Here is a 27450-nt window from a genome sequence, read left to right on the forward strand (position 1 = left end):
GAGGTCCCGGCAGCGGCCGCGGGGAGCCGCGCCCCCAGCCCGGCGCCTGGGAGTCGGGGGGTCGCGGCGGCCTGGCCCCGGCGGCCCAGATGCCGAGGCAGGAGTCGGGGGCCGGGGCTGAGGCGCGGGCAGGCGGCCCCGGTGCCGTCGGAGCCCGCCGCTTCCTGCTGTGTCTTTACCTGGTGGGCTTCTTGGTGAGTGCTGGGGCTGGGCTGCAGGGCGACGGCGTCTTCCATCTGGAGCCCGGAACCCGATGAGACGTGGGGTTTTTTTGTTTGTTTATTTGTTTGTTTGTTTTTCCCTGAAGCCCGGGTGGATGTAAACCTCAGCCAGGGCTGAGAACCTGCGATCTACCTGGTGATGCCTTCTTAACCTTTAAGCCGCTTTTTGCCCCCAAATCCCTTTCACCCTGCACCAGGCCACATCATTGCTGTATTGCCCCCCGCGGGCCCGGCCCGCAGCTCCTCTGCCCCCGCTGCCCTTTAAGAGCCCCCTGCACCAGCCTGTCCTGTGACTGAGCCCGGCTCAAGGGTGACCCCAGGCGTTCGGTCCTGTGAACCGTACAGAGCACGCAGGTGGACGGCAGGGCTCCTGGGCAGGTTTGGGGAGCCCTGGCTCTTGTGCTGTCTGTAGGTGTGGTCGGAATACACAGGCCGGTCAGGGTTGATGACCCCGCTCGGGCAGACTTAGGCGCATTTCATTAGGGTTCCTGGTAGGCTAGAATGTTTACAAATGCAAACCACAGTGACTTTCAACAAACTGTTTTTTGGAAAAGGCAGACTTTTTTTTTTTTCATGATTTGGGGGGCGGGGGGCTCTAGTTCAGTAAGAACAGTTACTATGAATTTCCCACCTACAATGGAAAGCTTAAAAAGATGAGTGTGAGATAGGGGAAGTCATCCCTACCTCCCTCCATTTATTATTCATAGAATTTCTGAAAACCTTAATGTAATGGAGTCTGTGGAGCTCCATTCACTGAAATACACAGTCCCTGCCAGAAAGAACTTAAAATATTACTAGGAAGCTTGTGTTGGTAGTTCATGAGCCTATGCAGGAACCCTAGATCCAACTCCTCACTCCTCTCCTTCAAAGTCTAGACCCGGTTCTGTTACCCTGGTTGCAAGCTGGTCCAGGTTAGGAGAGAACTGGGACAAGGACCCAGTAGGATTTCTTCTTTGCGGAGACTAAGACTGTATCTTGAGGACAAAAGGGACTGGTCAGGTTAAGTGTCACTGGGCAAAGACTGCCCCCTGAGGCTTTGAATAGTTGCCAAAGGCACTAGGTCCCGGCAAAGAGGAATTGATGTTTTCTGCCCAGATGCAGGTGAAGACCACTGCTCCCCAGTATGTTAGCCTCACTGGAGTTTGGATACTGATCCATGCTCAGCTAGGAGAGAAGCAGGGAGGCAGTCTCCCAATGCAAGGTGTTCATCAGTCTGCAAAGGTTTTATGTTGAGTTATAATTGTTAAGACAATGATGAAAGCATTTTCCAAATGCCTGTAAACAGCACCATGAGCACTCAGGAGGGCAGCACCTCACACAGAATCTCTGCCTGCCGTTAACCTTGCCTACCCTACCCCCAGGCCCAGTGCTTCCAGTTCAGAGCCTGGCATTCCTTAATCTTAGTTCAGTCTCAGGGTGTAGATACACCTCTTCCACCTTTCATTCCAGTCACCCACAATTCAAAACTATTGATTGTGAGTGGTTCTTGAAATTCCAGAAGGGAGCTGACTGCCATCCACCCTCTGGGAGGGTCTGGGACTGGCTATATGCTACTGCTCCCCTCTCTCAGACAGTGCTACTTGTCTGGTTCTGCCAGATAAAAAGAAGGTGGGCCCTCACCTGGAAAGTCCAAATTGGAGTTCAGAGAAACCAACATGACCTAAAATTCAAAATAGTTTGAATGTTTTCAATAAATTCACAGATCATTCACTGTAAGTTGGCCTTCTGATATAGATTTGACTATACAGAGCTTCTCATATGTTGTCTAGGTGCTGTGCACACAGCGAGTCTAATTTAGCAAGCCCGATGTAAAATTTTAATAATTTGTGCAAGACAGTTACTAGGTCTCTAATATGTTCAGGGAAAAATGTAAGATTTCCCAAAAGTTTAAGAGAGTAGGGTTTTTTTTTTAATGGGAAATGTTGTAAGCTTTATTAAAATATGTGCAGCTTTGGATATTCTTGAAGGATCTAATGGCTCTTTGTTAGGTAATATCTAAGGAATATTATGCGTAACTTAGTTATTACTTTAAATATATTTAGAGATGTGAAGACCCCTAAGACTTTTGGGAAAATGGTTTTGGATTAATAAGAGAGGAAGGGAACAAGATTAAAGAAGTCATTTACCAAAGTATTCTGTTTTTAATTCTCATCTGGGCTTCTAGGTTTTAATTTGTTTAAGAAGGAAGATGAAGATGGCCCTCTAGGCCCTTTTTGGTTAACATTGTAAGATGGTGCTAAAATCTATGATTTCAATCCCTTCTTTCCTCCAGACACATGGTAAGATTTGTATTTTATTTCATCAGCTGTAGTCAGGACTCTTACTCATTTTTATGGAGGCAGTTTCTAATCAAGAAATAATTGGGTTCCTATCCTGAAAAAGATCCTAAAACTTTTTAGTGTATTCACCAATTTTCGTTGAGAGATGTCAGTGTTCCATGAAAGATTTAAGGGGTCCTCTCTCACCTGATTTCCTTTTTTCAACAGTTACAAGCACATGACCAGTTGCCACATTCAAAGTGCTTTCAAAGCCAGTGGTTTTGAAGAGGCTGTGGATTCACAGGAAGAGAGGAGTTGCCTTTTATAGTAAAGGGGAAGAGAATTTTAGAACACAACTTCCTGAAAGAAGTAGCACCCGCACCCTTGGAAATAGATAATTTTTTTTTTCAGGCTATAAAGTGTTAAAATAATACTGATCTGCAGTTATTACTTATGAGTCTGTTTTCTTATTACCTTCCATAAATATCAGCCTACTTAATTATTTCTCTCTTATCTTTTATGGAGAATAACCTTTTGAATGTTACATGACAAGTGGTACTGGGAATTTTTTGGAAAAAAAATCTTTTTGGACAATTATGATTCCTTTTCTGAAAGATCCAGAAAATTCAGTAGGTAACTGATGTATTTTGGGTCTTTTAAGTATCATACATCAGCAAGTTGATGAAACAAAGCGGACAGCAAAGCCCAAAAGACATTGGCTTAGACCCAAAAAAAATGTAAAGCCCTTAAAATCAATATAATAAGCTGTTGTTCTAAAATCCTTAAAATCAATATAATAAGCTGTAGTTCTAATAATATAAATTTATGAGCTATTTAAGGACACTTGATAGTAAAAACATGGCCATCAAAGATGTAACCATGGAAAGAGGCCACTGAAAAGTGCATAGAGGTTCGTGTTTCTAAAATTAGGTGAATGTACAGCACCAAGAAAAGGGGCAAGCAGAAGATTAATTGTGGTTCCAAAGAAAAAATATTTTTTGTGCATTTCTTTCTTACTGTTTAACCAGGTTTATTTAAAAAAAAAAAAGGAATTCCAGTTGAATATAAAGAAAACTGTGTGTGCACTGTGTTTTCCTTCTTCTAAAGCACTTAATGCAAGTAACCAAGTGAAGTAGGAATAAGAACAAAACTTAAAGGAAAAATTCATTCTTTCTGTGAACTCAGAATACCTAGCAAAAAGGATCAGTACTTATCCCCAGGACTGAAGAAAAAAGAAAATATGTTTGAACTTCTGTTGTGTGTTAGACCTTTCACAGCCATTACATCTCTTAATGTACATCATATTTCTACCAGACAGCTGTTACTATCCCCATTCTTTACAGATGACAGCACTGATGCTTGGTGACATTAAATAGCTTTGCAAGCTCACATGTTTAGTAAGTAATAGAGCTTGAACTTAGAACTGTCTTTCTGACCCCAAATCCCCTGCACTTTCATTGACTTAGTTGCAGAACATTGGCTTTCCCCACTGCCCCATCCTTCTCTCTCCTTCCTGCTTTGCTGAGACTTTCTTTTCAGATAGTACTTGATTAGGCTATAAACCACCTTTTAGTCACGTTCCCTGATTCCAGGATGACATTCATATTATGAAACAAGTGCTGCTTTGCCACGAAATATGCATTATCCCTGCCTCCTTTCCCCCTTCATTACACAGAAACACTTTTTGCTTTTTCTATTTGATTCACTTCTATAGCACGTCCTCCTTGAATATTAAGGATCAGTTAAAGGAAGCTAAGATTGAAATGATTCTAGGTCAGGGTGATCAGGTCTTTATAGGTAGCAACCATTATAAAACAATTGTATTTTGATTCTCTGATAACTTTAAGCTAATGGGTATAGCATACTATAGGATGCAATTATGATTTCTTATTTGCTCAAAATTTAGATACTGGTTTTATTTTTTTAATCAGTCTTGTTAGCATTACTACTTTAGGAACACCTAAGCATCCGTTTCTAATTTGTATTAATCAATGTTTTGTTGTTTAGGATTTGTTTGGTGTCAGCATGGTCGTCCCTTTATTGAGCCTTCATGTCAAGTCTCTTGGAGCAAGTCCAACAGTTGCTGGAATAGTAGGTAAGTGGCTAATATTGCACATTTTTAGAGCACCGAATTTTCAATCTTCTGGACTAAGCACCTAAAAACAAATGAGTCTTATAGCTGAATATTACCCAAAGGTAAACTGAAAGTGGAATAAAAGGAATTTTTAGAATATTTCAAAATGTTACCCTGGAGCGAATGTAATTCACCTTTCCTAGACTACCTGTGTTCAGAGAGGTTTTGAGGGTTAGCATCATTCCCTTTCCCTCACCACCAGTCATATTACAGTTACTTACTGAGCCTCTCCAAGGAGTTGGCTGTGTATGTTAAAGGCTAGGTGCAGACTGCAGCCTGCAGGAACCAGAAACGTAATCCACAGAAATCAAGTCCTGTTGCAAAGGGACTTTGAATGAGCCTTGACAAATTGGTTGCAAGCTTCCTGCACCACCACCAGGGTGTCTTGGATGGATGATAGGGTTTCTCTACCTGTGCAGCATAAAAATTCCATCTGAAAGTCACTATTTACCAAAGAGGACACAGCAGAGCTTAGGATTGTGCTAATTAACAAGAAATTGTTAAGACTAACAACTGATTATTCACAAGCTGGATAAGCAAATGTTTGGGGATAGTTGTATACACCGTATTTGGTAAGTCCTCCATGCCATGATTTGTGTTTCCCATGGCAAGTAGAGTTACACTGGCCCACACAGCAGCATGAAGGTTTTTATGAAGAGCAGAAGGGACATGTGATTTGATGTAGTGGAGGCAAAAATACTCTGTAAAACTTTGTCAGTTCTTTATGAAACTAAAGCATTTCATAAAACTGGAATGTTAGAGGCATAAAAGATAATACAAAAATTTTAAGACTTAGTAGAACTGTTAGAAGATTTGAATTTCTACTCCCCTGAGTCCTCTCTGTTGGGTCTTCTCAATTGAGGGACCACACCCTCATAAAGCGGGAGAGATCCTCTCGGACAGAGTGGGCAGCCCTTGCCTTAAGTCTCTCTTCTGCTTCCTTCAATTTTATTTTGAAGGTCTTTTAATAAAAATTGTATTGCTTTACTCTTCTAACTGAAAAAAAGTTGGGAGGGGGGAATATCATTTTTAAAAATGGTCTCTGTTTCCCCCTAATGTTTTCCTGTTAATTTCTATACAGTTGTTACCAAGTTAATCCATTTTTGTGGTGGGTCCTGATGATTTTCTTGATGTTACTGATGTTTTTTGTAGGCTCCTCCTATGGCATTTTGCAGCTCTTTTCCAGCACATTGGTGGTAAGTCGTCTCCCATCTGGCAATACGTCTTGGTAACATCTGGGGGGGATTACTCTGATGGAGATGGTGGTGGTTGTTAAAGGTGGTGAGTCGAGGACTTTCTGTGTTCCTTGCTTTCCTCAGGGCTGCTGGAGTGATGTGGTTGGAAGACGATCTTCCTTGCTGGTGTGCATTCTGTTCAGTGCCTTGGGTTATCTGATTCTTGGAGCATCCACCAATGTGTTCCTGTTTGCCCTTGCTAGAATCCCTGTGGGTAAGTTCTTGCCCTTTTCATTCAAAAAAAAATCAATTATATGTAAATGTATAAAGAGAGAGTCTTACTTGTCAGTGCCTTCTTTTTTTCTTTTTTTGAGATTTTATTTATTTTAGAGAGGGATAACAGGTGTGAGCTTGGGGAGGAGCAGAGGGAGAGGGAGATAATTTCCAGCAGACTCCATGCTGAGCACGGAGCCTGACTCAGGGCTTGATCCCAGGACCCTGAGGCCATGACCTGAGCTGAAGCCAGGAGTCAGATGCTTAACCAACTGAGCCACGCAGGCACCTCTGTTGGTGCCTTCTTGATAAGACGTTATATAAAGAGAGAATAATGGCAAGAGCAATTATAACTGGAACACCAGCTGCTGCTGTTGATGGAGCACTTAGTATCAGTCAGGCTCTGCTCACTTGTGTGGAGCTACAGAGCTACATGACAGGGCCCAGGGCCTGGAGCCCTCACTGTCAGTGTGAATCATTATGCTGCTGTGTAGACCTGTCTCCTTCCCATTGATCTCTCTACATTCAATCAGTAAGAATTTGTTAAATGTCTTTGGCCAAAAAAAAAAAAAAAAAAAAAAGTCTTTGGCCAGCACTATGTTTACTATTCTCTCCCTTGTCAAGTGTACAGTTTTAAAACTGGGCTTCCTGACTTCACATTGAAATTTCCTACTGTAGCTCTCCTGCAGTCTTCTGTAACTCTAGCTGTTGCTTGAGGGAAATACTAGGATGACGATGTAGTGACTTATGGGTCAGTTTCTGTTTCCAAACTGATCTTGAATGTTTCTGACATTTTCAAAATAGCTTTTATTTTGTCCATTCTTTGATACAGTGCTTGTGAGTGCTGTCATACTGTGGCGTATAGGCAGTTCCTGTGGAAGCTCTTTATTCTCTCTTTGCCTTTCTTAGCTGTTAGAGCCCTGGAGTTTCAGTGTTTCCTTCTCCCCTTACTCAATAGAACAGTGACAGACTGCTGCCTTGGTAGACAAGTTTGCAACACTGGACCTCTGCCCATATTAAGCTGCTCAGAGATCCCTGGGTGGCACAGCGGTTTGGCGCCTGCCTTTGGCCCAGGGCACGATCCTGGAGACCCGGGATCGAATCCTACATCGGGCTCCCTGCATGGAGCCTGCTTCTCCCTCTGCCTGTGTCTCTGCCTCTCTGTCTCTCTCTGTGTGACTATCATGAATAAATAAATAAAAATCTTTAAAAATAAATAAATAAATAAATAAATAAATAAAGATAAATAAATAAATAAATAAATAAATAAATAAATAAATAAATAAATATTAAGCTGCTCATTTTTACCTAATGTCCCAGAGGAACAAAGCATAAAATAAGTCCTTTTCATCAACATAGAGTTGATGATCAGCTTATTTGGGATTTTTCACACCAATTCTATGACATACATACTTACTCTCAAAGTCTTGAGTTCACCCCTCCAAAATTTGTGCTGTGCCTTTCTTTTGACTCAAAAAATATGCTTTAAAATAAATATGAGCAGTATCCTAACTTGCCCCCCTACCACACAAAATCCAACCAAAGGCTGCTCTATGTGCATCTGAAGTTGAAGTTATTATACATGCTTTGTTTGGGTTGCAATGTATAAATATAATATGGTCCACCATTCAGCAGTAAGGCTGTTCATAATTCTAAAGAAATATATGAGGTTAATAGATCCTGTATACAATAGGTAGAATTTTATAGAGAAGATTAAAATATCTTTATTTAATATGACATGAGCCTGCTTAGAGTAGTGCTGGTTCTATCATATACATCATACTCTTGGCCAACAGGAGAGCTATATATAAAAATTCTTTCTTGCTACAGGAACCTCTACAATGTTTAGTTAGCCCAAGAATATTAGGGAGCCATGGGGAGCTTTGCCAGAGTTGTGCTGTACAATGTCACATGTAGGTTCAGGTCCTTGTATCTTGAAGATGAGCCAGAGGGAGGTTGAAGTACAGGGATTAGACACATAGTTTTCCCCTCCTTTCTCTGTCCCCCAGTCTAACCTCTAAAAGGTAACAGGAAGCTAGTCTGGATTGCTCACAGGATACCTTCACCTTCCTCCTTCCTTGGGTGTGTAAGGTGAGCCCAACATTGGTATCATTTCAGAAATAATCACAGGATTCCTCTCAGGCCTCTTAGGAATCATCTCACATTTAAGGAAGTAGCTCTAGAGAGAGTCTTTCTGCCTAATTCCAAAAGAGCTTTATAAGTTTGCTTCCCAAAGAGGCTGGTTACAGGCAAATGCCTGCTCTAATATTTAGACACAGTTGGGTATAGAACCCAGGATCAGCATGCAGGCAGAGTGACATACAGAGTGGTATTAACTTCACAGAGATCACCGGAAGCCACCGTGTTGCATAACCAGTAGAACACTTTAGGCTGACCCACCAGCAGTGCTGATTGGGTCCCTGCCATGTTTTGATCAACACTGTTGGCAACCTATGCTACCAGAACCCATCAGTCTGTATTCAACATATGGGTGTATGGGTGCAGACGAGTCAAGTACATCAGCAGAAGTATGAGGACTATAAAGCTGTTCCATACACTTAAATCTCTTATCCCACCTTTCAGTTTGTTTAGTTAACCAATTCACAAACCTCTTGCTAGTAGAAAGGCAGTTGATAGTGTATAGATGACCAAGTCATCATATTTTTATACTTTTACTCACTCCCTATCCTTCTTTCCCTGCCCTGGTGCTCTCTAGCAGTTATCACCTTTACATACGTGCACACACATGCGCATGTGCATGCACACTCACAAACTCTGTGAAGCATATGTTTGTGTCCATTTTGCTCTCTGCTCCTTGCATTAACTTCAGGGTCAGGGTTAAGGTTAATGCTGGACATATAGTAAGCGTGCAGTGAATGTTTATTCACTGAGCAAATGAAAAAAGAATGATACATCTCTGTGTAGAAGCCACCATGAATTAATTGCACTTGGGTAACAGAAAACTGGAGATACTGGGATGTGCTGGTAGAAGGAGGGAAAGCAGAGGACTCAGGGCGTGGCTACCAGGAATAAGGTGGTCAGCTAGGACTGTGAGGCTAGACCAGGAGTCCAGTCATGGCAGGATGAAACTGCAGACTTTAGAGGTTCAGTGGAGACCAGAACTCTATCAGTGACAGAGATGAAATGCAAGATCACATGCACAACTCTTTTGGTCCAAAAACTGTTACAAAGCATGTTTCTTGTCTCCTTGCAGGTATTTTTAAACATACACTCTCCATTTCAAGGGCTCTGCTTTCTGATCTGGTTTCAGAGAAAGAACGGCCGCTAGTAATCGGACAATTCAATGCAGCATCTAGTGTGGGCTTCATCTTGGGTCCCATGGTTGGTGGATATCTTACTGAGTTAGATGGTGGATTTTATCTGACAGCCTTCATCTGTTGTTGTGTCTTCCTTCTCAATGCTGGTAAGTTGACATTTCATCATAAGAAGACCGTTTGTTTTATGCACTCCTACTGACCAACCTACCTATTTTACTTTTATCTCCTTACAATTCATGGTTCCTGAAATTGGCAGACTTTTTGGTGGTGTTGTTCCAGGATAGGTAATACACGTTGCTATATTAGTTTCAGGTGTACAATACAGTGGTCCAGCAATTCTGTACATCACACAGTGTTTATCCTGATAACTGTATTCTTCATCCCCTTCACCTTAGAATAGGCAGACTTATTTTTCAAAGTTGGACCACCTCCTCCCCTGCTGCAGACCACCTGCCCATATCTCCCCAACATGCTAAAGCACGTTTGTGTCTCACACGGCATGTGGTGGGCTGGCCCTGCCCCTCTCTCTGCCTCCTGTGTGTTCCAGCCAACTGGCTTCCTAGTCAGCCTTACATGTGCCAGGCTTATTCCCACAGATGGGTACTGCAATTTGCTTTTTCATTTACCTACAACATTCTTCCCACATATCTTTACTGGGTCTTTCTTACCATTCAAGTGTCAAATATTTGCTTCCTTGGAAAGACCTTTCCTGATGATTCTGTTTAAAATTACTGCATTTTCTTCATAGCACTTCTCAAATTTTACTCTCAATTTGTTTTCTTGCTTATATTCTCTCCGCCTCTCTCCTCCCTATCTCTCCACACCTACCATTAGAAAGTAAATGCCATAAGGGTAGAGATTTGCTCACTGTTGTCACTCCTACCCAGAACTGGCCAGGCATAAAGCTGATGTTCAATAATATCTGATGAATAGAAGGATACATACTGGACTATGAGCACGGCCAGTTGCCTAAAGCAAAAAGGATGAATTTGCCCAGAGACTGGTACCTGGCTGACCCTTAGATAAGCAACTTTATAAACAAGAGGATTGTTTCACGTTACTCGGTTTTCCTCAAATTTAATGAGTCTACTCTACTTCATCTTTTTCAGTCTTTGTATTCAAGGCTCCAGGGTGAATGATGGATTCCATGTTGAGCTAGGATATCACACTCAGGAAGCAGAGTTCAGGAGTTCAATGTCAATCCTCATAGGAAAACTTTATGATTTCCTACCAGAAGTTTAACCTGTGACCTCAACCAGGAGGTGAGGTCTAATGGATTAGTGTAAATCTAGATAAAATACTTGAAGCACATGACCAGCTGGTATGGCCAGGTACCTTCCCCCGTGAAGGAATGTGATGAATGTGATAGCTCTCAAAGTCAGAAGTCAGTGTATAAACGAAGACTATGATGATGGAGTTCTGTTCTGGATTCTCCTGCAATGATGCTGCTTAGTATCATGCCCTAACCTAAGCCTGTGAATGGATCTGGGTCAGTCAGGGATAGTTCAGCTGCAAGTGTTCTCAACCACAATAGCTAAAAATAGTAATAGGGATTTCTTGTGCATTCTTAAGAAATGTGGAGGTCAGCAGGCCAAGCTGATGCAGGCAATAGCAGAGGCAGGCCAGCAGACAGGTCTCACGCCGGGGTTTGGCCTTCCAGTGCAATGAACACAGTATATTGCGTTTTTTCCCTTAAATGCCTTCAACTGTTTTCCCCAATCCCTTTTCCACCTTCAGCTTCTTAGATCCTCACTCTGATCATCCACTTTGCTTGGGAAAGGACTTTTATATCTTTTTTGTCCATGATTTCTGTTTTCCTGGTTAAAAACTCAGACTCTGGAGTCTGGCAGACATGGATTCAGATCCTGCTGTGCCACTCTTTAGCGTGGGCTTTGGGCGAGTTGCCTCAGTCTATTCATCCATAAAACAGGGCAACAACACTCCCAGGCTTACTAGGATGGGAGTTGGAGATCTTACATGTGAGTTCACCCCACTGCGTTAAGTACGCTGAGTTCTCACTAAACATCAGTTGCTGTCATCACTATCATTTTTATTATTTTAATTATACTCTTCCTCTCAGTCCACCAGCGAGTCCTTTTACATTTTTATTGAGATCCTGTAAAGCGTCCAGAGGCACTTTTAAAGGTGATAAGAGGTAGAAAGTCGAGGCCTGCATTCTCGTGTAGTTAGTTTTCTGTCACAAATTAGTCCCTGGCGAATCGTCTGCCTGTACTGTGGAGAAACAACATACACAGATATGGTTGCTGAAAACAGCATAAAGCAGTCTGAATGGCCCCTGGTCTAAGTTGAATATAAGTGTGGAAGGGCTAAAAATCCAGCAGGATGAGTTTGGAAAAGATGTCCTAGAATGGCAAGCTGGAATTCAGTTTGAAGAAATTTGGGGGCATGGATTGGCAGTAGGTCATTCTACTTGGATGGCATGGGATAAATAAAACGACCAAGGCAGGAATGTGCCAGTCCCAAGGGTGGAGATGGGATTATCTGAATAGGAATTGAGCTGCTCTGTAAGGTCATGCATCATGGTCCATGAGAATGGCACCCCCGGAGATTATGAGTTGTGACTTGCAAAAGTACATGGTGGCCCTGACCAGGGGCAGTTCCAAGCAGGTGCTTTCTGAAGGTCAGTAGTGTGCAGCTGCCCCTCTCTTCTCCACAAGGCAAGGGTGGGTGTTCACAGCACCCTGTGCTTCCCCTAACATAGCATTTACCCTATAATCCAATTGCTGTGTTTTACTTGTCCAAATCCCTTTTTCGAGTTAAATTCTTTGAGGTCAGAGATTTTTATAGGTCTTGTCTTATTGGTTAATATAGTCCTATTTAGGAAGCATAAATATTAAGTGTTCGGAATAAAGTACAAGTAGTGAATGGATGGTTTGGTGGATGGATGGGTAGGCAGATGGTGGATCGCAGAGAATTAGAAAGCATGAGAATTTCAATATTAAATGATATAGGAAACCATCATGGGCTCATGAGCAGAGGAAAAAAGTGAACATTTTGTAGGTGTAGAATTTTTTTTTTTTTTTTGAGGCGAATAGCAGAGTTCTATCAAAAATGGAGTAGAAGTGGCTGTGGGAATAGTTAAACAGTGGATTCGAAAACACAGATTAGTAAACGGACTAATACAAAAATACAGAATGGTAATCGCATGCAAATAACTGCTCATCCCCCGCGGGGGCACCGTGGGATTCAGGGCACGCAGCCTGCCTTGACCGGTCCTCTGCCATCTTCCAGGTCTGGTTTGGCTGTTTCCCTGGCGTGAAGCAAAGCTCTCCAGGACGGAGCAAGGCCGGCCGGCCGGTGACAGCCCTGCCCCCTGGGGGAGGACGGACCCTCCCGAGCAGCAGCCAGCCACCCCGCGCCAGAGCACCGCCAGCACCAGGCCTGCCCGGCCGCCCTGGGCGGAGGTCGCGTCCACCCTGCGCGACATGAAGAGCCTGGTATTTTCCGAAATGTGGGACATCTTCGCGGTGCGCCTGCTGATGGCCGTGGCGGTGATGCTCTACTACAGTAACTTCGTGCTGGCCCTGGAGGAGCGCTTCGGGGTGCGGCCGCGGGCGGCGGGCTGCCTCATCAGCTACAGCAGCGCCCTGGGCGCCCTGGGCGGCCTGGCGCTGGGCCCGCTCCTGCGGCTGTACGGGCACGACGGGCGCGCCATCCTGCTGCGCTCGAGCGCGCTCACCTGCCTGCTGCTGCTGCTGCACGCCGCCGCCCGCTCGGCCGCCCTGGCCGCGCTCTGCACCGCGCTGCTGGCCGTCTCCACGGCCGTGGGCAGGACCTGCGTCACCGACCTGCAGCTGGCCGCCGGCGGGGCGCGGGCGGGCGGCACGGTCATCGGCGTGGGGCAGTCGGTGACGGCCGTGGGCCGGATCGTCGCCCCGCTCCTCTCGGGGCTCGCGCAGGAGGTGAGCCCGTGCGGGCCCCCCAGCCTCGGGGCCGCCCTGGCCCTCGTGGCCATTTTCCTGATGTCTCTGAACAGAGCCCGCCACCGTGGCGGCGGGAGGGACAAATTAAAAAGTGAGTAGAATGGAACTGGATGGAGGAAGCCAACTCGGAGGACGTGAGGAAGGGACAGAGGCCAGGACCTATGGTCTCCCAGCGGATGTGCTCGGTTCATAGACACCAAGGTCCAGCCTGCGGGCACATCAGAAGTCAGAGCCTTGTCAAAGGAGAAGGTATTAAACATTATTTAGAAGTCTCTTTGAATGTGGCCAGTGGGGTTAAAGTTTTCCAGGGGGAAATGCTAGCAGCTTCAGGACAGGAAGATGTGCTGGGATAACCCATGATAGGCTCCCCTGCTAAGTAAAAAGGAGGGTAACCCATTAATAAAATGATCTGCTGAGACACGGGTTTCATGTCAAGTTGCATAAGCTAAGAGGGCGGTTTTCTGCTATCAGAATCCTAGAGATTGAATAAGCCACTATATTGAAACGAGCTTGTCACTTTCTCAAGTTATAACAAGGTTCCCCCTGGTGAGCTGGGGGAAAATCAGATGGCCGGCCTCACCCCCAGATACTGATTCTGCGGGCCTAGGGGAAGCCCAAGAACCTGTATTTAATAAGCAACACTTGCACTTTCTCACGGAGACAGAAAAAGGATCATTCAGAGACGCTGGTTTTGATTAAAGTCAAAGCCAGAGACTTGTTTGTGTTTATATATAGCTAACTCAGTTTGAACTATTAAAATCATGTGATTGCAGTGTGTTACACCTCCCCAGCTCGTGGCAGTCACGCAACATAATAGGAGAAACAGGTTCATGGGGCCTCTACCCTGTGTCCACAGCTTTGGAGGCCCCATGCTCTTCCAGGAGCTGAGGTTGTCAGTGTGGCCAGTTCTCCCTGGATATCAGGCCTGAACTGCTTCCAGAAGCCCATGCTCTGTTGGGCTGCATTGATTGGATGGTGGTAGAGCCCAGTGGAAAAGACAGCACAGGAATGCCTTTAGGATGAACGTCTCATGCAGTGTAAGAGAGTGAAGTCTCATCAGAGGGACTAATCTACAGTGTCGTATGGTGAAGGTCATTTCTTTCTCTCATTTTCATATCACACCTGAGAATAAAAGAGCGACACTGATCTACAGGGAAATGTTTCGATTTGCCTTTTTCTAGGCCTCAACAGTCATTCCAAAAGTAGCATCCCAGGGTCCAGCTGAGAGGCCCAGAGTGAAGTTTAGCACAAACTCACAAGGAAGCATTTGTAAGGCTCTTGCTACTTAGATGATGTAACCTGTTGATAATTATTTTGAAGCCCCCTCGCTTTTCCTCCTGTGAATTATCAGAGTTCACATTCCTTTCATTCTTTTTGATTGGTCCACTAGAAAATCATTCCTATTTTCAACCTAACACATGTATAATTGTAAATGTATTGTATGTAAAGCAGGAAAAAAATGTTTTCTCTAGTTTTAGAAGTTGTGTGTGGGATAAACCCAAGTATTTATGATAAAGAATTAATCGGATGTTTGAAGATTGTCCTTTCTCCTGTCCAGCTACAAGGAAAATATTAACCTTTTATTAAGTGCCATAATTGTGAACTTTATGCGAGCACCAAGTCCTTTTGAGGAAACCAAAATATAATGTAAAATGGCATGACCCTTAAGGAGCACATTAAATCATCATAGAGGTTAGACTTATAGGACAAGAAGTAATCATGGGTTTATTCAATGAAATAGAATCTCTCTGAAGATTATATCTTTTCTCTGCACTCAGAAGTAGACAGGTTTCTTAGACATTCCTTAATATAGTCATTATTAAATTTTTCAAATCATAGCACTTTATTTTTGAAGTTAAATAAAGCCTATAAATTTATTAGGGTTTTACAGTTAATCAGACACGTGGAAATACTGAAAACCAGGGTTGATTTTAGTATAGAGAGTAGAGAAACATTTTTATTATTCTCCACACTCATGTGGCTTTTTTAAAAAATAAATATTATACAGGCATACCTCGTTTTATTGCACTTCATCTTATTATGCATCACAGATACTGTGTTTTTTACCAGTCAAAGGTTCATAGCAACCCTGTGTCAAGGGGTTTATCGGCACCATTTTTTCCACCAGCATTTGCTCACTTTGTGTCTCTATGTCACATTTTGGTAATTGTCACAGTATTTCAAACTTTTTCATTATATTTGGTATTGTTATATGTGATCAGTGATCTTTGACATTACTATAATTGTTTTGGGGCATCGTGAACCGTACCCATATAAGATAGTGAGTTTAATCTTTAAATGTATGTGTTCCGACTGGCTGGTCACCCGTCTCTTGCCCTCTTCTTGGTCTTCCCATTTCTTCAGACGCTACAATATTGAAGGCAGGCCAGTTAACAACCTATAGTGGCCCCTAAGTGTTCAAGTGAAAGGAAGTGTCAGTCGACGTGGAAAACTTCATTGCCGTCTGATTTTTTAAAATTGCCACAGCCACCCCAAGCTTGAACACACACCACCCTGATCAACACTGAGAAAAGACCCTCCACCAGCAAAAAGATTGCCACCTGCTGAAAGGTCAGTTGATGGTTGGCATTTTTTAGCAATAAAGTCTTTTTCATTAGGTATGTACATTGTTTTTTAGACATAATGCTACTGTAAATAGACTCCAGTATAGTATAAACATAATTTTTATGTATGCTGGAAAGCCAAAAAATTTATTTGACTCACGTTATTGCAATATTTACTTTATCGCGGTGGTCTAGAACCAGCCCACAATATCTCTGATGTATGCCTGTAGTTCCCCTTAAAAAGTCTGATGTGTGGATATTTAAACGTGAGTTCCAGAACCAACATTGTCCACATTCCCTGGAGCTTGTTAAACATGCAGACATTCACACCCCAAATAGACCTGCTGGGAACCATTCTCAGAAGATATCCAGATACTTTTTATGCACAGTAAACTTTGAAAACCACTGGTCTATAGACAGTATTTGTATAATTGATGGAATATTATCTCAGGGAAATTAAATCTGCTCAACTAAAGTTTGTGTTGTTCAGTTTTTGAGTTCTTGGGAAGCTTCTGTAATAATTTCCTAAGTATTTAGGTTGAGCCACATGGAATTGCTATTTTTTAAAAAGATTTTACTTATTTATTCATGAGAGACACAGAGAGAAGCAGAGACATAGGCAGAGGAAGAATTGGGCTCCTCGCAGGGAGCCCGATGTAGGACTTGATCCCCAGACCTGGGATTATGCCCTGAGCCGAAGGCAGACGCTCAACTGCTGAGCCACCCGGGTGCCCTGTGAGGTAGATTTTTAGAACCGACTTTGTTACTACCTCAGTGTTAAGAGAAATGGATTTTTTTTTTTTTTTGCCTTTTTTAAAAGGTGTCCCTGGTTCAACTTAATATTATATGGAATCTTATTTTAGGGGCATTGAACTTGACTGAGAAGTTTATGAAGGATATGGCACTCTTTCAGCATTATGCTAGCCACAATTGGTAAGTTCTGTGAATCAGCCTCAGGGTTTGGGGTTCTAGACTTTGGCCTTCTCCACAGAGGGAAGGTATACCTCTGCCCTCATGTCTAGACAGATGAGCAAAAGTCAGAATGCCAGGAAACCTGGGTGGCTCAGCGTGTGAGCATCTGCCTTCCGCTCAGGGTGTGATCCTGGAGTCCCAGGATCAAGTCCTGCATCAGGCTCCCTGCATGGAGCCTGGTTCTCCCTCTGTGTATGTCTCTGCCTCTCTCTCTGTCTCTGTCTCTCTGTCTCTCTCTCTCTCTCTCTGTGTGTGTGTGTGTGTATGTGTGTGTCTCACAAATGAATAAATTAAAAAATCTTGAAAAAAAAAAAAATCAGAATGCCTAGCCAGGGCAGTAACGTGCAAGACGCCAAAGCCCAGGCCGGGTGGGTTAAGAGTTATGCCTGCAATAAACAGAAGGGGCTGAAATCAGTGGTTCTGGCTGCATATTAGAGTCACCTGCCCTAGACCTCTAGAACCAGACTCCAAAGTGCCCCAGCGTTGAGAGTCCCTGGGTTGTTAGATCATGAAGGGCCTCATGTGCCATGCTCAGGAGTGAGCTCTTACTCTCACAGGTGAGGGGGAACCACAGAGGAATTCATGGTGGAGAATGTTGGACTTTATGTTAAAGATCCCTCGAGGGCAGTAATCTAAAAGGAATGTGAGGGAGAAGTCATGCACACTAAGGCAATCAGGGCACAAAAATCTGAAAGGCCTGGGCACTATCAGGTTAGCTGGTGATGAGTGTCGAGACATCCTGCCCTATCCTGTGTTAACTGGCCAAGAACAATGTGGGCATTTATGGGAATTTGTGCTCTGCATATTCAAATCATTAAGACACCTTTTCCTGAGGACACTTCTTTAAGAGATTTAGACATCTGTGGGGAGAGAGAAGTCAATCCACTTAGGGGAAATTTCAGGCATTTGGGAACTGATTAGAGAGGATAACTTTTTATTTGGAATGTATAGTAAAAGCCAGCATGGTGATTCTGGTGCCCTATTCCCCCTGGAAACCTTAGCCGTTAAGGAGTCTCTGAAATAAGGTTACCACAGCTCTAGCCAGGATGATGTAGTGTGGCTCTTCTCAGAACAGGGTAATGGACTGAAAAAATCATTTTTCTGTCCTAAATTTTTATTTTTCCTGAAGAACTTGCTAGTTACATGGTAATAATTTTCTTTAGCAATACAATCCCTTTAAAGTTATAATGAAGTGCTATCATTTATTCTGATTGTAGTTTTTGGGAGCTATTGCTATATCCTGATGTATACGATAGGTCAGAGTCCAGAAGCACTTGAAAATGTTAACCTTCAGTTGTGCTTACAACACATTCTTGTAAGAAGAAGATGCTCTTGGCTTTTCAAACCATATGCTAAAGCCAAATGTTTATATAATCTGAAATTTATTGCACATCTTTGGCAAGCAAATCATTTTAAGATGACATCTCATCAGTAGGATTTATTTTTTATCTAGTACACAAATACCAACTTATTTTAAAACATTATTTTACTTTAGATTTCTCATTTTTCCCAGATCGCCTAGACGCACCACTTTACAGACAGGTGTGCATGAAGACAATATAGACAATTTTTGTTTTCCTGATTCAGTACATTGTAAGAAATAATGCTTTTATTGATTTTAATTTGGAATTGGATACTCTTAAACAGCTTGTGCTGTTCCTCAAGGGGAAAAGATAATTATAAACATTAAGGAAGGAGGTATTAATTACTACCAGTAATTATATAGCATAAATTACAGCATAAAAGTGGACTATAGGGATCTTGTTAGAATAAAAAATTGTATTTTGATCAGTCTTGATTTAAACTATACTACATCCTGATAAATAAAAATCCTTTTTCAAAAGCATATACTATGGGGGAAAAAAGTAGTTAAAATACCTAATAATAGTTGCAGTTTACAACACTGAATAGGAAATGACCTTTCTTTGGGCTTATCAAAGGATCTCTTCCATTTTGAATCGCTGGAACTCAGGTGCTTCCCCAGACTGAGAATTACTATTTTTTTTTTCTGAAAATTATTTTATTGTGTGATACCTTAGACCCACCTAAACCTATCCTGAGTTTTCCTTCTGGAAACTAAAACCCTTCTGGAACTAAAACCACATGAACTATCCAGAATGAACTGATATAATAAATGCATTTGCTGCTGACTATGGAGTCTGGCCCCTGTGAGTCTGAGGGCACGTGAATGGGTACATGTCCTGGGCTTGCTTTGGTCTGTGCTGCAGGCTGAAACACAGGCCTGGGCATCACGAAGCCAATTTCTGACAGTGTCAGGCGGTCATGACAGGGTTAAGGGTGAGCATTTTCTCCTGGCCACCTTCAAAGCACCTTCACTGTGCCATCGTTTTGGAATGAACAAAACAATCAAGTATGCCAAGTTGTAGCACATTCAAAATAACCTTCCAGCTAAAGATAAGAACTTAAACTGGCTGCCCAACAGTCAGATACTTATAGTAGCAAATACAGTAAACAGTTTTGAGCAGGTGCCAAAAACTGTGTGTTAGTGAAAACCTAAAAATTTGATGTGTTGGTACAGAACCCTGCATAATGTTTAAAAGCCATTTGGTAAAGACAGTGGATGAAAATAATTTAATTTGTCTTGCTTGAGTTGGCTTGGGAAGGCAGCACTTAATATTCCAGAGCATGCATTATCTTTGAACCCTTTACAATAGTCCGTTTACATGTAGAATATTAATGGACCAGTTATAATCTTCATTAAGTTTCTTTAACACAGTAACAGTGTTAGCCCTGTTTGAAATATTATGTGTATTTGAAGCTAAGGCAACTGAAATTTTTAATACTTTTAAATTCTTACCTTTCACTAATTCCAGCTATATGACTCCAATTTTATCACAAATGAGAATGGTTTTGATATATAAATGTAAAAATTGGAATTGGGGGCTGTCCTGGTTTCTTGTGATGCATTATCCATAGTGATTAAATATTTTCATTTATGTTTATTCCATTAAATGTTTCCACTCCATACTGATTTAACACTTAGACTTTTGTACATTTCACAGAAACCAAGAAAAATTCTTTGTTGGTATACATATATAAAATTTCTGTTTGGCAATCCAAACTCTGGACGCAGAGAGCCTCATTTAAATTACAAATTTTGTTACCACATGTAATAACAGGACCCAGTGAAATAAAAAAAGAAAAGGGAGAAAAACATTTGCATATTTAATTCAGGGTGTTTTGTTACAGTAGTGAAAATCAGAAAAGTCACCGCCGATGTGTCTGGCATCCTGTCTACTGGCCATCTCATGGAGGGACATTTCCATATCGTACAATACAAGGATAACAGATCCCCATGAAACATCTGTGACATAAAAGCCCTGAAGTAGGTTCTGAGCCATTCAAAATCATCAATATGCTCTGCAGATTGAAAATTTGATAATCCATTTACAGTAGATACATTAACTCTACACATAGAAACACTTCTTCTCTGACCGGACAGGTAAGAGAACTGACCACCATTATCGACTATTTTTAGAGGTAGTAAAATAGAATTTTCTTTGGAAAAAAATTGTAGAAAGTTAGAAGACAAAAGGGATCAAAAAACTATGTACCATTACAACAGTAGAGACGTTCAAAACTAATCATGTGGGTGCTTCGTCTGCACATCTGCAGTGGGTGACCACGTTTAAGGATGTCAAGCCACGTGGAGTGAATGACATTGGAAAAAAATTCTGAAGGGAGGTGTCATTTCTCTTGAACAAAGAGCTGTGGTCACAGCCAGGCATCAGTTACCCAAATGGGCTCTCACTGCCTTACAAGTAGACTGAAGAAAGGGCCTGGTTAAAATGTCGGATATAAAGTAACAGCAAGCTACACATTTTGCTCTAAAAGTTAAGCACACACATACACACACACACACACACACGCAAAATCTCAGATCATCAGACAGTTGAGTCATAAGCCTTTCTTGTTCATCTTGACAAAGGGAATCAACATACAATGTTCAGGCTTGGGCAGATAATGCCAATAGCTACTTCAACCAGACAAAGAAATCTTTTTAATCACTCTTCAGAGAAGAAAGTCAAGTGTGAACTTTGAACTAACAAAATATTACAATTCTCACACTTGTTTATAAAATGCCAGGTTTAACATAAACATGACTTGGGTAGTGCAACAAATGGAAAACATACTGAGACATGTAATAAATAACTTCTCTATGTTTTTTACATAAATAAACATTCCCCTTACCCACCACGAAAATTAGTAAAAGCCAAGGGAATTTTGTCCCAGATATCCTGGGGTCTTATCCACAAAATGCATTTTTTTAAAAGTATCGAGCTTTGGAGTCAATTTCTAGTTGTTTGCTAACTGGCCTGTTCCCAAAATCAGCCCTTAGCATTACAGGTAAAGAAATAAGCCTACACTTTGCACTTGCAGGTAGTTCAAGTCAAAATTGTTAAATACCAAAGACCCATCAAAATTGTATAGTCACCCTGGAACTTTGGTTGGATCAAGTATTGCTTGCATTAGCGAGTCATTTATAAAGGGTCAGGGATGGGTCTCTACCACAGAATATTGAGACTGTTTCAATATTTAAGGAGTTTCATATGCTCTCCTGTAGTGTCTAGAACTTAATAATTTTATGTGAAAAAAAGTATGGAGAAAAAACAAAATGAAGTCATTTATTTTTCATTGCTTTTGTCATTCAAAAATACAAAAAACATTAAACTGATAATGACATAAGTGCTTTTTTAAATTTACACCATGTCCACCAGATTCTTTATTGACTTTTAATCAGTGTAAGCTAAATTTGGTATACCTGTTTAACAAATGTAAAAAGATTTTCATATTTTCTTCTTCGGTTCCAGAAAATTAGACTTATTATAATATTCAGTATTCTAGGACACCAGAAAAAAAATCAGGAACTTTATTTTTAAGGTCATTTTACTTTAACCTTTCTTTTCAGATTTCATTAAGTTCTAAAAATTTACTCTTGGCATTCTCAAAAATATACATCTCATCTCTTGATGAATCACATTCCTATAATAAAATTCTAAGTTAAAAATGACTTTAATTTCTTTTCAGCGGATGAAATATATATATTTTTAATATAAATATTTTCAGTTAAAATTAAGATATTTGGCACAGAATCCTAAGCTTACAGTTTTCAAGGGTGTCTATACTGCTTTCCACTTATCAACGTGGAAGAGTTTGGGAAGGAAATTGTACCTTGTATGTTTATCTTTTCCTCTGCCTCACACCCAACAATCTTAGCACTATTCCAAGACTGTAGAAGATAAGAGAAAGGGTAAAAGATTTATTTCTCCACATTGGTGGGGGTAGAGGAGGGAGATAAGAGAAGCACTGCTGGGGATTTCTGAGTCCTGAATCTTCCTGTTTAATTTATTCATGTTTTCCCACTAACAATTCGATGGTCATTTGTATCCTTTGCTGCACCTCTAATGTGCTCTCAGTAGACTATCGTGTGGCCTCATTTATATTTAAACCCAGACATTTAGAGTCTCATTCCAGTCCAGTTTTAAGGAGTTTTTCAGGGGGGAAAAAAAAGGCCAATAAAATCTACAGCTTGAGACAAAAATTCAAATATTACTCTTTAATGATTATATTCCACTTCTTGTCTTTCTGTTGTACTTTTAAAAAGTACTCAGATGAGTAGAATCCATTTTTATATGAAGAACTTGTCACTACTTTATTGAGGGGCGAGAAGTAACAAATTACAGACTAGTGCAAAAAAATAAAAAAAAGAACTCCTACATTCTCCAAAGTACTTCTTGAATAAATTTCAAAACCTGAACTCTCACCAGTTTATTAAACATTGGACTATGTTTATCTAAATGGTCTGCTTGGAGCTTCTGACCTGTATTCGAAGTTCTAGAATGTTCTAAGAAAAATTCTAAAGCCGGTAGTCATAGATGGGCATGAAAGGGAATCTCCTGCATCCTCTTCCCAGTATTGCACAATATAAAACCTGCCAACAAAATGTAAGCAGGTGTCTCCCCGCATATACCATGAGGCCCACATGCTGGAACTTCGTCCAAAGCTGCCACCAAGTCTGTCACACATCGTGTCACCCACACAGTCTTTCTCTTTGCACCATTCAAACACAAACAAGAGATGGAATCTATATGTTACCCTCAAACGTACAGTAACAAATAAATTAAATCCAGTAGACTCATTATTTATGGGAATCTGCGCTATGGGAGCCAGGCCTCCTCATCTGCCTAGATGTTCTGACTCCCTCCCCAGCCTGAGTTCACCAAGAATCCCTGCTCCATGCTGCGCTCGTCCTTTACCAAGTGGTCAGCAGCTCAAGATGGGGAAACACCTTGACTCTGAGCAGATGGCCCACCATCCTCCGGGAGCTGCCCTTTACACCTTGGAGAGATGTTGAGTATTTTTAGCGCCCTTCGCTTAAAAACTGATTACAGATATCCATAGGTTTTCATAAATAAAATGTGAGGCATATATGTATATATTAAAATTTTCACCAGCACAGGTGTGTTAAAAACTTCAAGTTCTGTCATTCAAGTTCAATAAAGGCACACAATTTTCTTTCTTTAGGCTTGTGAAGAATACAACTGCTAGCAAAAAGTCATAAAAGGCATTTTATAGGGCTTTTTTTCTTTGATTTTTCCTCTTCTTGGGTTAAGCATCCATCCCATAAATCAATGGTATGACTCTTCTACCCAAAGAAAGGATTTAGATGCATAGAGGGTATGAAATGGATCCCACTGTTGTGTCAGGTTTCAGAGTAACCAACGCCAGGGGTGCTGGGTCAGTCACCCCAGGTCTGCTTTGGCCATTTCCATTAAGGCTTCTCACTTCCAAATCGCGCTTTCCGGTTGCCAGGCTCCGATGCCCTCCGGACCAGCCTGGGTGGCGGCTTGGGTCGGATACCTTCAGTCACGCTGTCTTCCTGCACTGGGCCAAACTGGCCTTTGGAGAGAAGGGGCTGCCGGAGCATGCCTGGGGTCTGGGTGCCCCCCTCTTTGCTGTGGGGAGCTGCGGGGGTACAAGGCTGCCCCTGTCCCGAATCAACGTCTACCTCATTCTTCCATTCCATTTTACAGGACTGCGGGGCTTTCTTTGAGAACTGTTCTGGCAAGAAGCGCCTTGCTCGGGGCTGCAAATTGAGGACGGTGGTCCCGACATCTGTGTCTGAGTCACTGCTATTGCCACCTACCACAGAGCAAAAGAAGGACAACATGGGCATGCGTTTGAGAGAGAAGGGATTGTAAATGACTCGCAATGCATGATTGGGGCCAACACCTGCTGAGAATTGGGCAGCGGAGGGTCAGAGGGCTCACTCTCTCTAGCCCACCAACCTGGGCATAAGACATCCCTTAATGTTGAATGTTCACACACTGAAGAGTTCACTGTGCCAGACAACTGTCCTCAGCACTGTTAAACTCATTAACCTATTTAATCCTCATAGTCACCCATCTGACAGGTGGAGTAACTGAAGTTCAAGAGACAGTATAAGTGGTGGAGCTGGCTATCAAAGTGAGGTGCCCTGGCGGTGGCAGCTGTGTTCCCACTTGCCCCATCAGAACAATCCCAGGAGGGCTCAGCTCTGTGTCTGGCACACAGAAAGCAAACCAGCACTTGGCTGCTATTATAAAAATGCTTGTCTTGATCTGGAATCTCAGAGACAACCTTCTTTATCTCCTTTATATTTTCATAAAAGGGCTGTAGTACCAATATGCACTCTCCAAACAATGGGGAGATACATGATCAGAACTAGCTGGTTATCAGAATTCAAGTCCTAGAGAACTGGGTAGGACAGCTGGTGGGAGCTGAGATTCTTGGGGCAAAAAGAATGTTCTGGTGGACATGTGGTGGAGACAAGGCCCACTGCTCTAAACATTCAGGCCTCCCTTCTCATTTCTCATCTCACCAGTCATCACCACCAGCTGTCATTTGACTTTCCTCTTCTTGGTTAATTAAATAAACAAGCAAAAATAAAGGGGTAGGGGAGGTAATTGTTACATCTCACATTTTAATAACATGGTACCTAACATACTTCCTCTGGGGTTCACAGTAGATGGCTTGGAGTCTACACAAAGATTATCATTAAATAAAGAGATATGAGACTTTATGTCAAAGCCTTAATGATTTCAGGCAGTAAAATTTATGGCTGCCTTTATGAAAATATATGGAAATTGCAAAAATTTAAATACACCTTTGCAAATTTACAACTTGCTGTTTACCTGCTCACTAACCACAGGTGACAGCATTTGCTTTTGCTATATCAAATAGAATCATTATGGAAAATAATGAACTCATTCATAATGTGTACAGCAGCTCCATCCAAAAAGCTTATAATGCTAATAATAAGTCACCATATTATTATTTTAGGCTTGCAAACTATTAAACTCATTGTCCTCAATGAAGAAAAAGAATGGGGAAATTTCTCTACTTTATGAATATTAGGAAATAAACTTACTCATTCTGCTCCAACTGAAATCATTACCTGTATTGGAAATATTCTTTTTCTTTTGTAGCTTTTCTGGAAGCTTTGTATTTTTTGGTAAGGATAAATATCGAGAGGCTGAAGTGGAAGCCTGTGGAAAACATGGAAAATCTTATTTAGACTATGCAGAGGTCATTTACTGTATATCAGAAATTTAAAATTTTACATCAAACCCTGATGTTAAAAATTAAAATTGTACTTCTCTATTATAAAATTACTGTGTGAGGGGCTGTGGGGATGGTGAATAAAGTTCTGAGCAATAATTATTTCACTTAAAACAACTAAATCTCATCTAAAATGTAACCAAAATCAGTATTAAGGAAAATGAAAATAAAGTGGGACCGTTAGAAATAAGAATAATGAAATAATAATGAAAACCATTGAGTCTTCTTAAAGAGAAGCTATGGAAACACCTATTAATAAGAGTATTACTAAAAAAGTAGAACCTATACATATGGAAAGAAAATATATGAAAAATGTAGCATATTTAACTTTTAGTTACTTTAGTAAGTCTTGAAATGATAGAATGAAAAGTGTTACCATAGCTAATTGGCTGACAATTCAATTGTGTCATACTTTAACTTTTAATCAGGGCTGCCACATTTTCACATTTAAAAAAAAAAAAGATAATCTACCTGTTTACATATTACCATTTTAGTCTCTGATGACCAACACAGAATATTACTAAAAATGAGATGCAATCCTAAAACTAATGCAACCTTGTATGTCTGTTATACTCACAAAAATAATACTAAGATGCAATAACTGCTGTGAAGTCAATCAATTGTAATGTCATTTAAAAATGATTTTCCTTATCTTGTTGACAATGCCTTGGACCAAGTGAGAAGGTGAACATTCACACCCCCCAACTGCTGTGATTTTGCAGTTCTAGTACCTGCAGCTTGCCTATCTTCTGGCCACAACCTCTCACCAGAAAGATCCAACGTGACTCATCAGATGAAACATGGTCCAGCCATGCTGTTTAAATTTGTAACTTGACCCTTCCTTGTACCCCCAGTCTCCTCCAAGCACTGTTTTTCTCCACAGCACTCCCTGCCTACTAACATAATAGATAATTTACTCGATTGCTGGGCATCTTCTCCCCACTAGGATATGAATTCTACAAGCAAAGATATCTTGGTCACTTTCATTCACCAACATATACCAAGTGCCTAGAACAGTGCCCGGACACAATAGGTGTTGTAGAAACATCCGGAAAGACTTTACAATTAATTCCATCCCAGAATTCCTATGAATCAACCCTCAGTGGCCATCCGGTCACAAGAGCCTCTGGAATGGCTGCTGACTCTACTCCTGGAAGCCTTCCTCACCGCAGACAAATGGTTAACAAACGCCAGTTACCCTGCGCTCGTGGTTCAAGCTGCTGTCTTTCCTGATGCTTTCTCGCAAACTGTGCCTTCGTCGGATCAGAATCTCTTTAGCTTGTCGCTCACTTGTGTCGGTCGTCAGATTGTGTCTGTTGTAGGACAAAGTCTGAAATGAAAACACAAGAGACATCTTACAAGAAAAACTGATTGCTACCCCAGAGATTCCCAAACTTTACTGTGCTGCTTTGGCTCTCTGTACCTCAGCGAGGCACTTAACAACCAACATGCAGAGCAGAAAAATAAATTTTAAAAAAGTATAAAAATTAATGTGTATGGGAGATGGAAAAAAAAAAGGTTAACATTTGTTCAAAATTTGAAAGCATTTGTCTTCTAATAGAAGTTTGCCAGTTATCTTTCATTGAGAAGTGCGATCTTCATAAATCAGAATATGATGGAATTCCTCATCATTCATACTTTGTCTACCTTGAAGTACTCTGTACGTATTTAGCCATCATTAGCAGCTGGGGAAGACATACAATTCATCTTTACACATTCTTTACTGAATAGGAATTACCGGTACAAAAACAAACCACTTTGAGCCACTTGGTGGTGCCATGTCCTTTCGATTAAGAACACTTCTTTTCAACTGGGTTGTCAAATTGAAAAAGCTGTTGCTAGAATCCGCATGAACTATGTGCTAGTATTTGAGACAGTAAAATTTCTAAACCAGGCCTCTGAGTGACATACATTTTTAGTTTTATAAGTTTCTTAAAATGAATTGCAATTAGTAATTCAGTTCATTTTCTGATAGAATAAATATATATTTCTTGGGAATATTCCTGTGT

The 27450-nt window shown here is 41.4% G+C and overlaps 2 protein-coding genes across 8 annotated transcripts in view; one reads left to right on the plus strand and one right to left on the minus strand.

Annotated features, from left to right (window-relative positions):
- On the plus strand, positions 1 to 27442 carry SLC67A2 (solute carrier family 67 member 2). 6 transcript variants are annotated; one of them, XR_013389336.1, is made up of 7 exons: positions 1 to 194; positions 4487 to 4574; positions 5766 to 5809; positions 5933 to 6062; positions 9276 to 9485; positions 12592 to 13532; positions 23875 to 27442. XR_013389336.1 is itself a non-coding variant. In XM_077914925.1 (7 exons), the coding sequence occupies exons 1-7, from the start codon at positions 90 to 92 to the stop codon at positions 15660 to 15662; spliced, it is 1263 nt and encodes a 420-aa protein (XP_077771051.1). In that variant the 5' UTR covers positions 1 to 89; the 3' UTR covers positions 15663 to 16322. The 6 variants fall into 6 exon arrangements, 4 of the variants coding, with proteins under 4 accessions (XP_077771051.1, XP_077771048.1, XP_077771049.1 ...); XR_013389335.1 differs by lacking the exon at positions 23875 to 27442 and adding an exon at positions 15648 to 16322; XM_077914925.1 differs by lacking the exon at positions 23875 to 27442 and adding an exon at positions 15648 to 16322 and having other exon boundaries at positions 12592 to 13262.
- SLC9A2 (solute carrier family 9 member A2) overlaps positions 18185 to 27450 on the minus strand; it is a 97126-nt gene continuing 87860 nt past the window's right edge. For both annotated transcript variants that reach the window (XM_077914920.1, XM_077914921.1), the window contains exons 10-12: positions 26640 to 26771; positions 25278 to 25368; positions 18185 to 23983 (exon numbers count right to left, since the gene is read on the minus strand). In XM_077914920.1, the coding sequence (XP_077771046.1) occupies positions 23613 to 23983; positions 25278 to 25368; positions 26640 to 26771 (594 nt within the window). In that variant the 3' untranslated portion in view covers positions 18185 to 23612. The remainder of the gene's footprint in view (positions 23984 to 25277; positions 25369 to 26639; positions 26772 to 27450) is intronic.

This window comes from Canis aureus, chromosome 11, assembly GCF_053574225.1.
Source record: "Canis aureus isolate CA01 chromosome 11, VMU_Caureus_v.1.0, whole genome shotgun sequence".
NCBI classification, from domain to species: domain Eukaryota; kingdom Metazoa; phylum Chordata; class Mammalia; order Carnivora; family Canidae; genus Canis; species Canis aureus.

Bases quoted from the DNA above. Each gene is read 5' to 3' on its own strand.
- SLC67A2 (XM_077914922.1), top strand. From the start codon at position 90: ATGCCGAGGCAGGAGTCGGGGGCCGGGGCTGAGGCGCGGGCAGGCGGC. The intron at 195-4,486 runs GTGAGTGCTGGG...TTTGTTGTTTAG, and splicing joins TTTACCTGGTGGGCTTCTTG to GATTTGTTTGGTGTCAGCAT. The intron at 5,810-5,932 runs GTAAGTCGTCTC...TGCTTTCCTCAG, and splicing joins TCTTTTCCAGCACATTGGTG to GGCTGCTGGAGTGATGTGGT.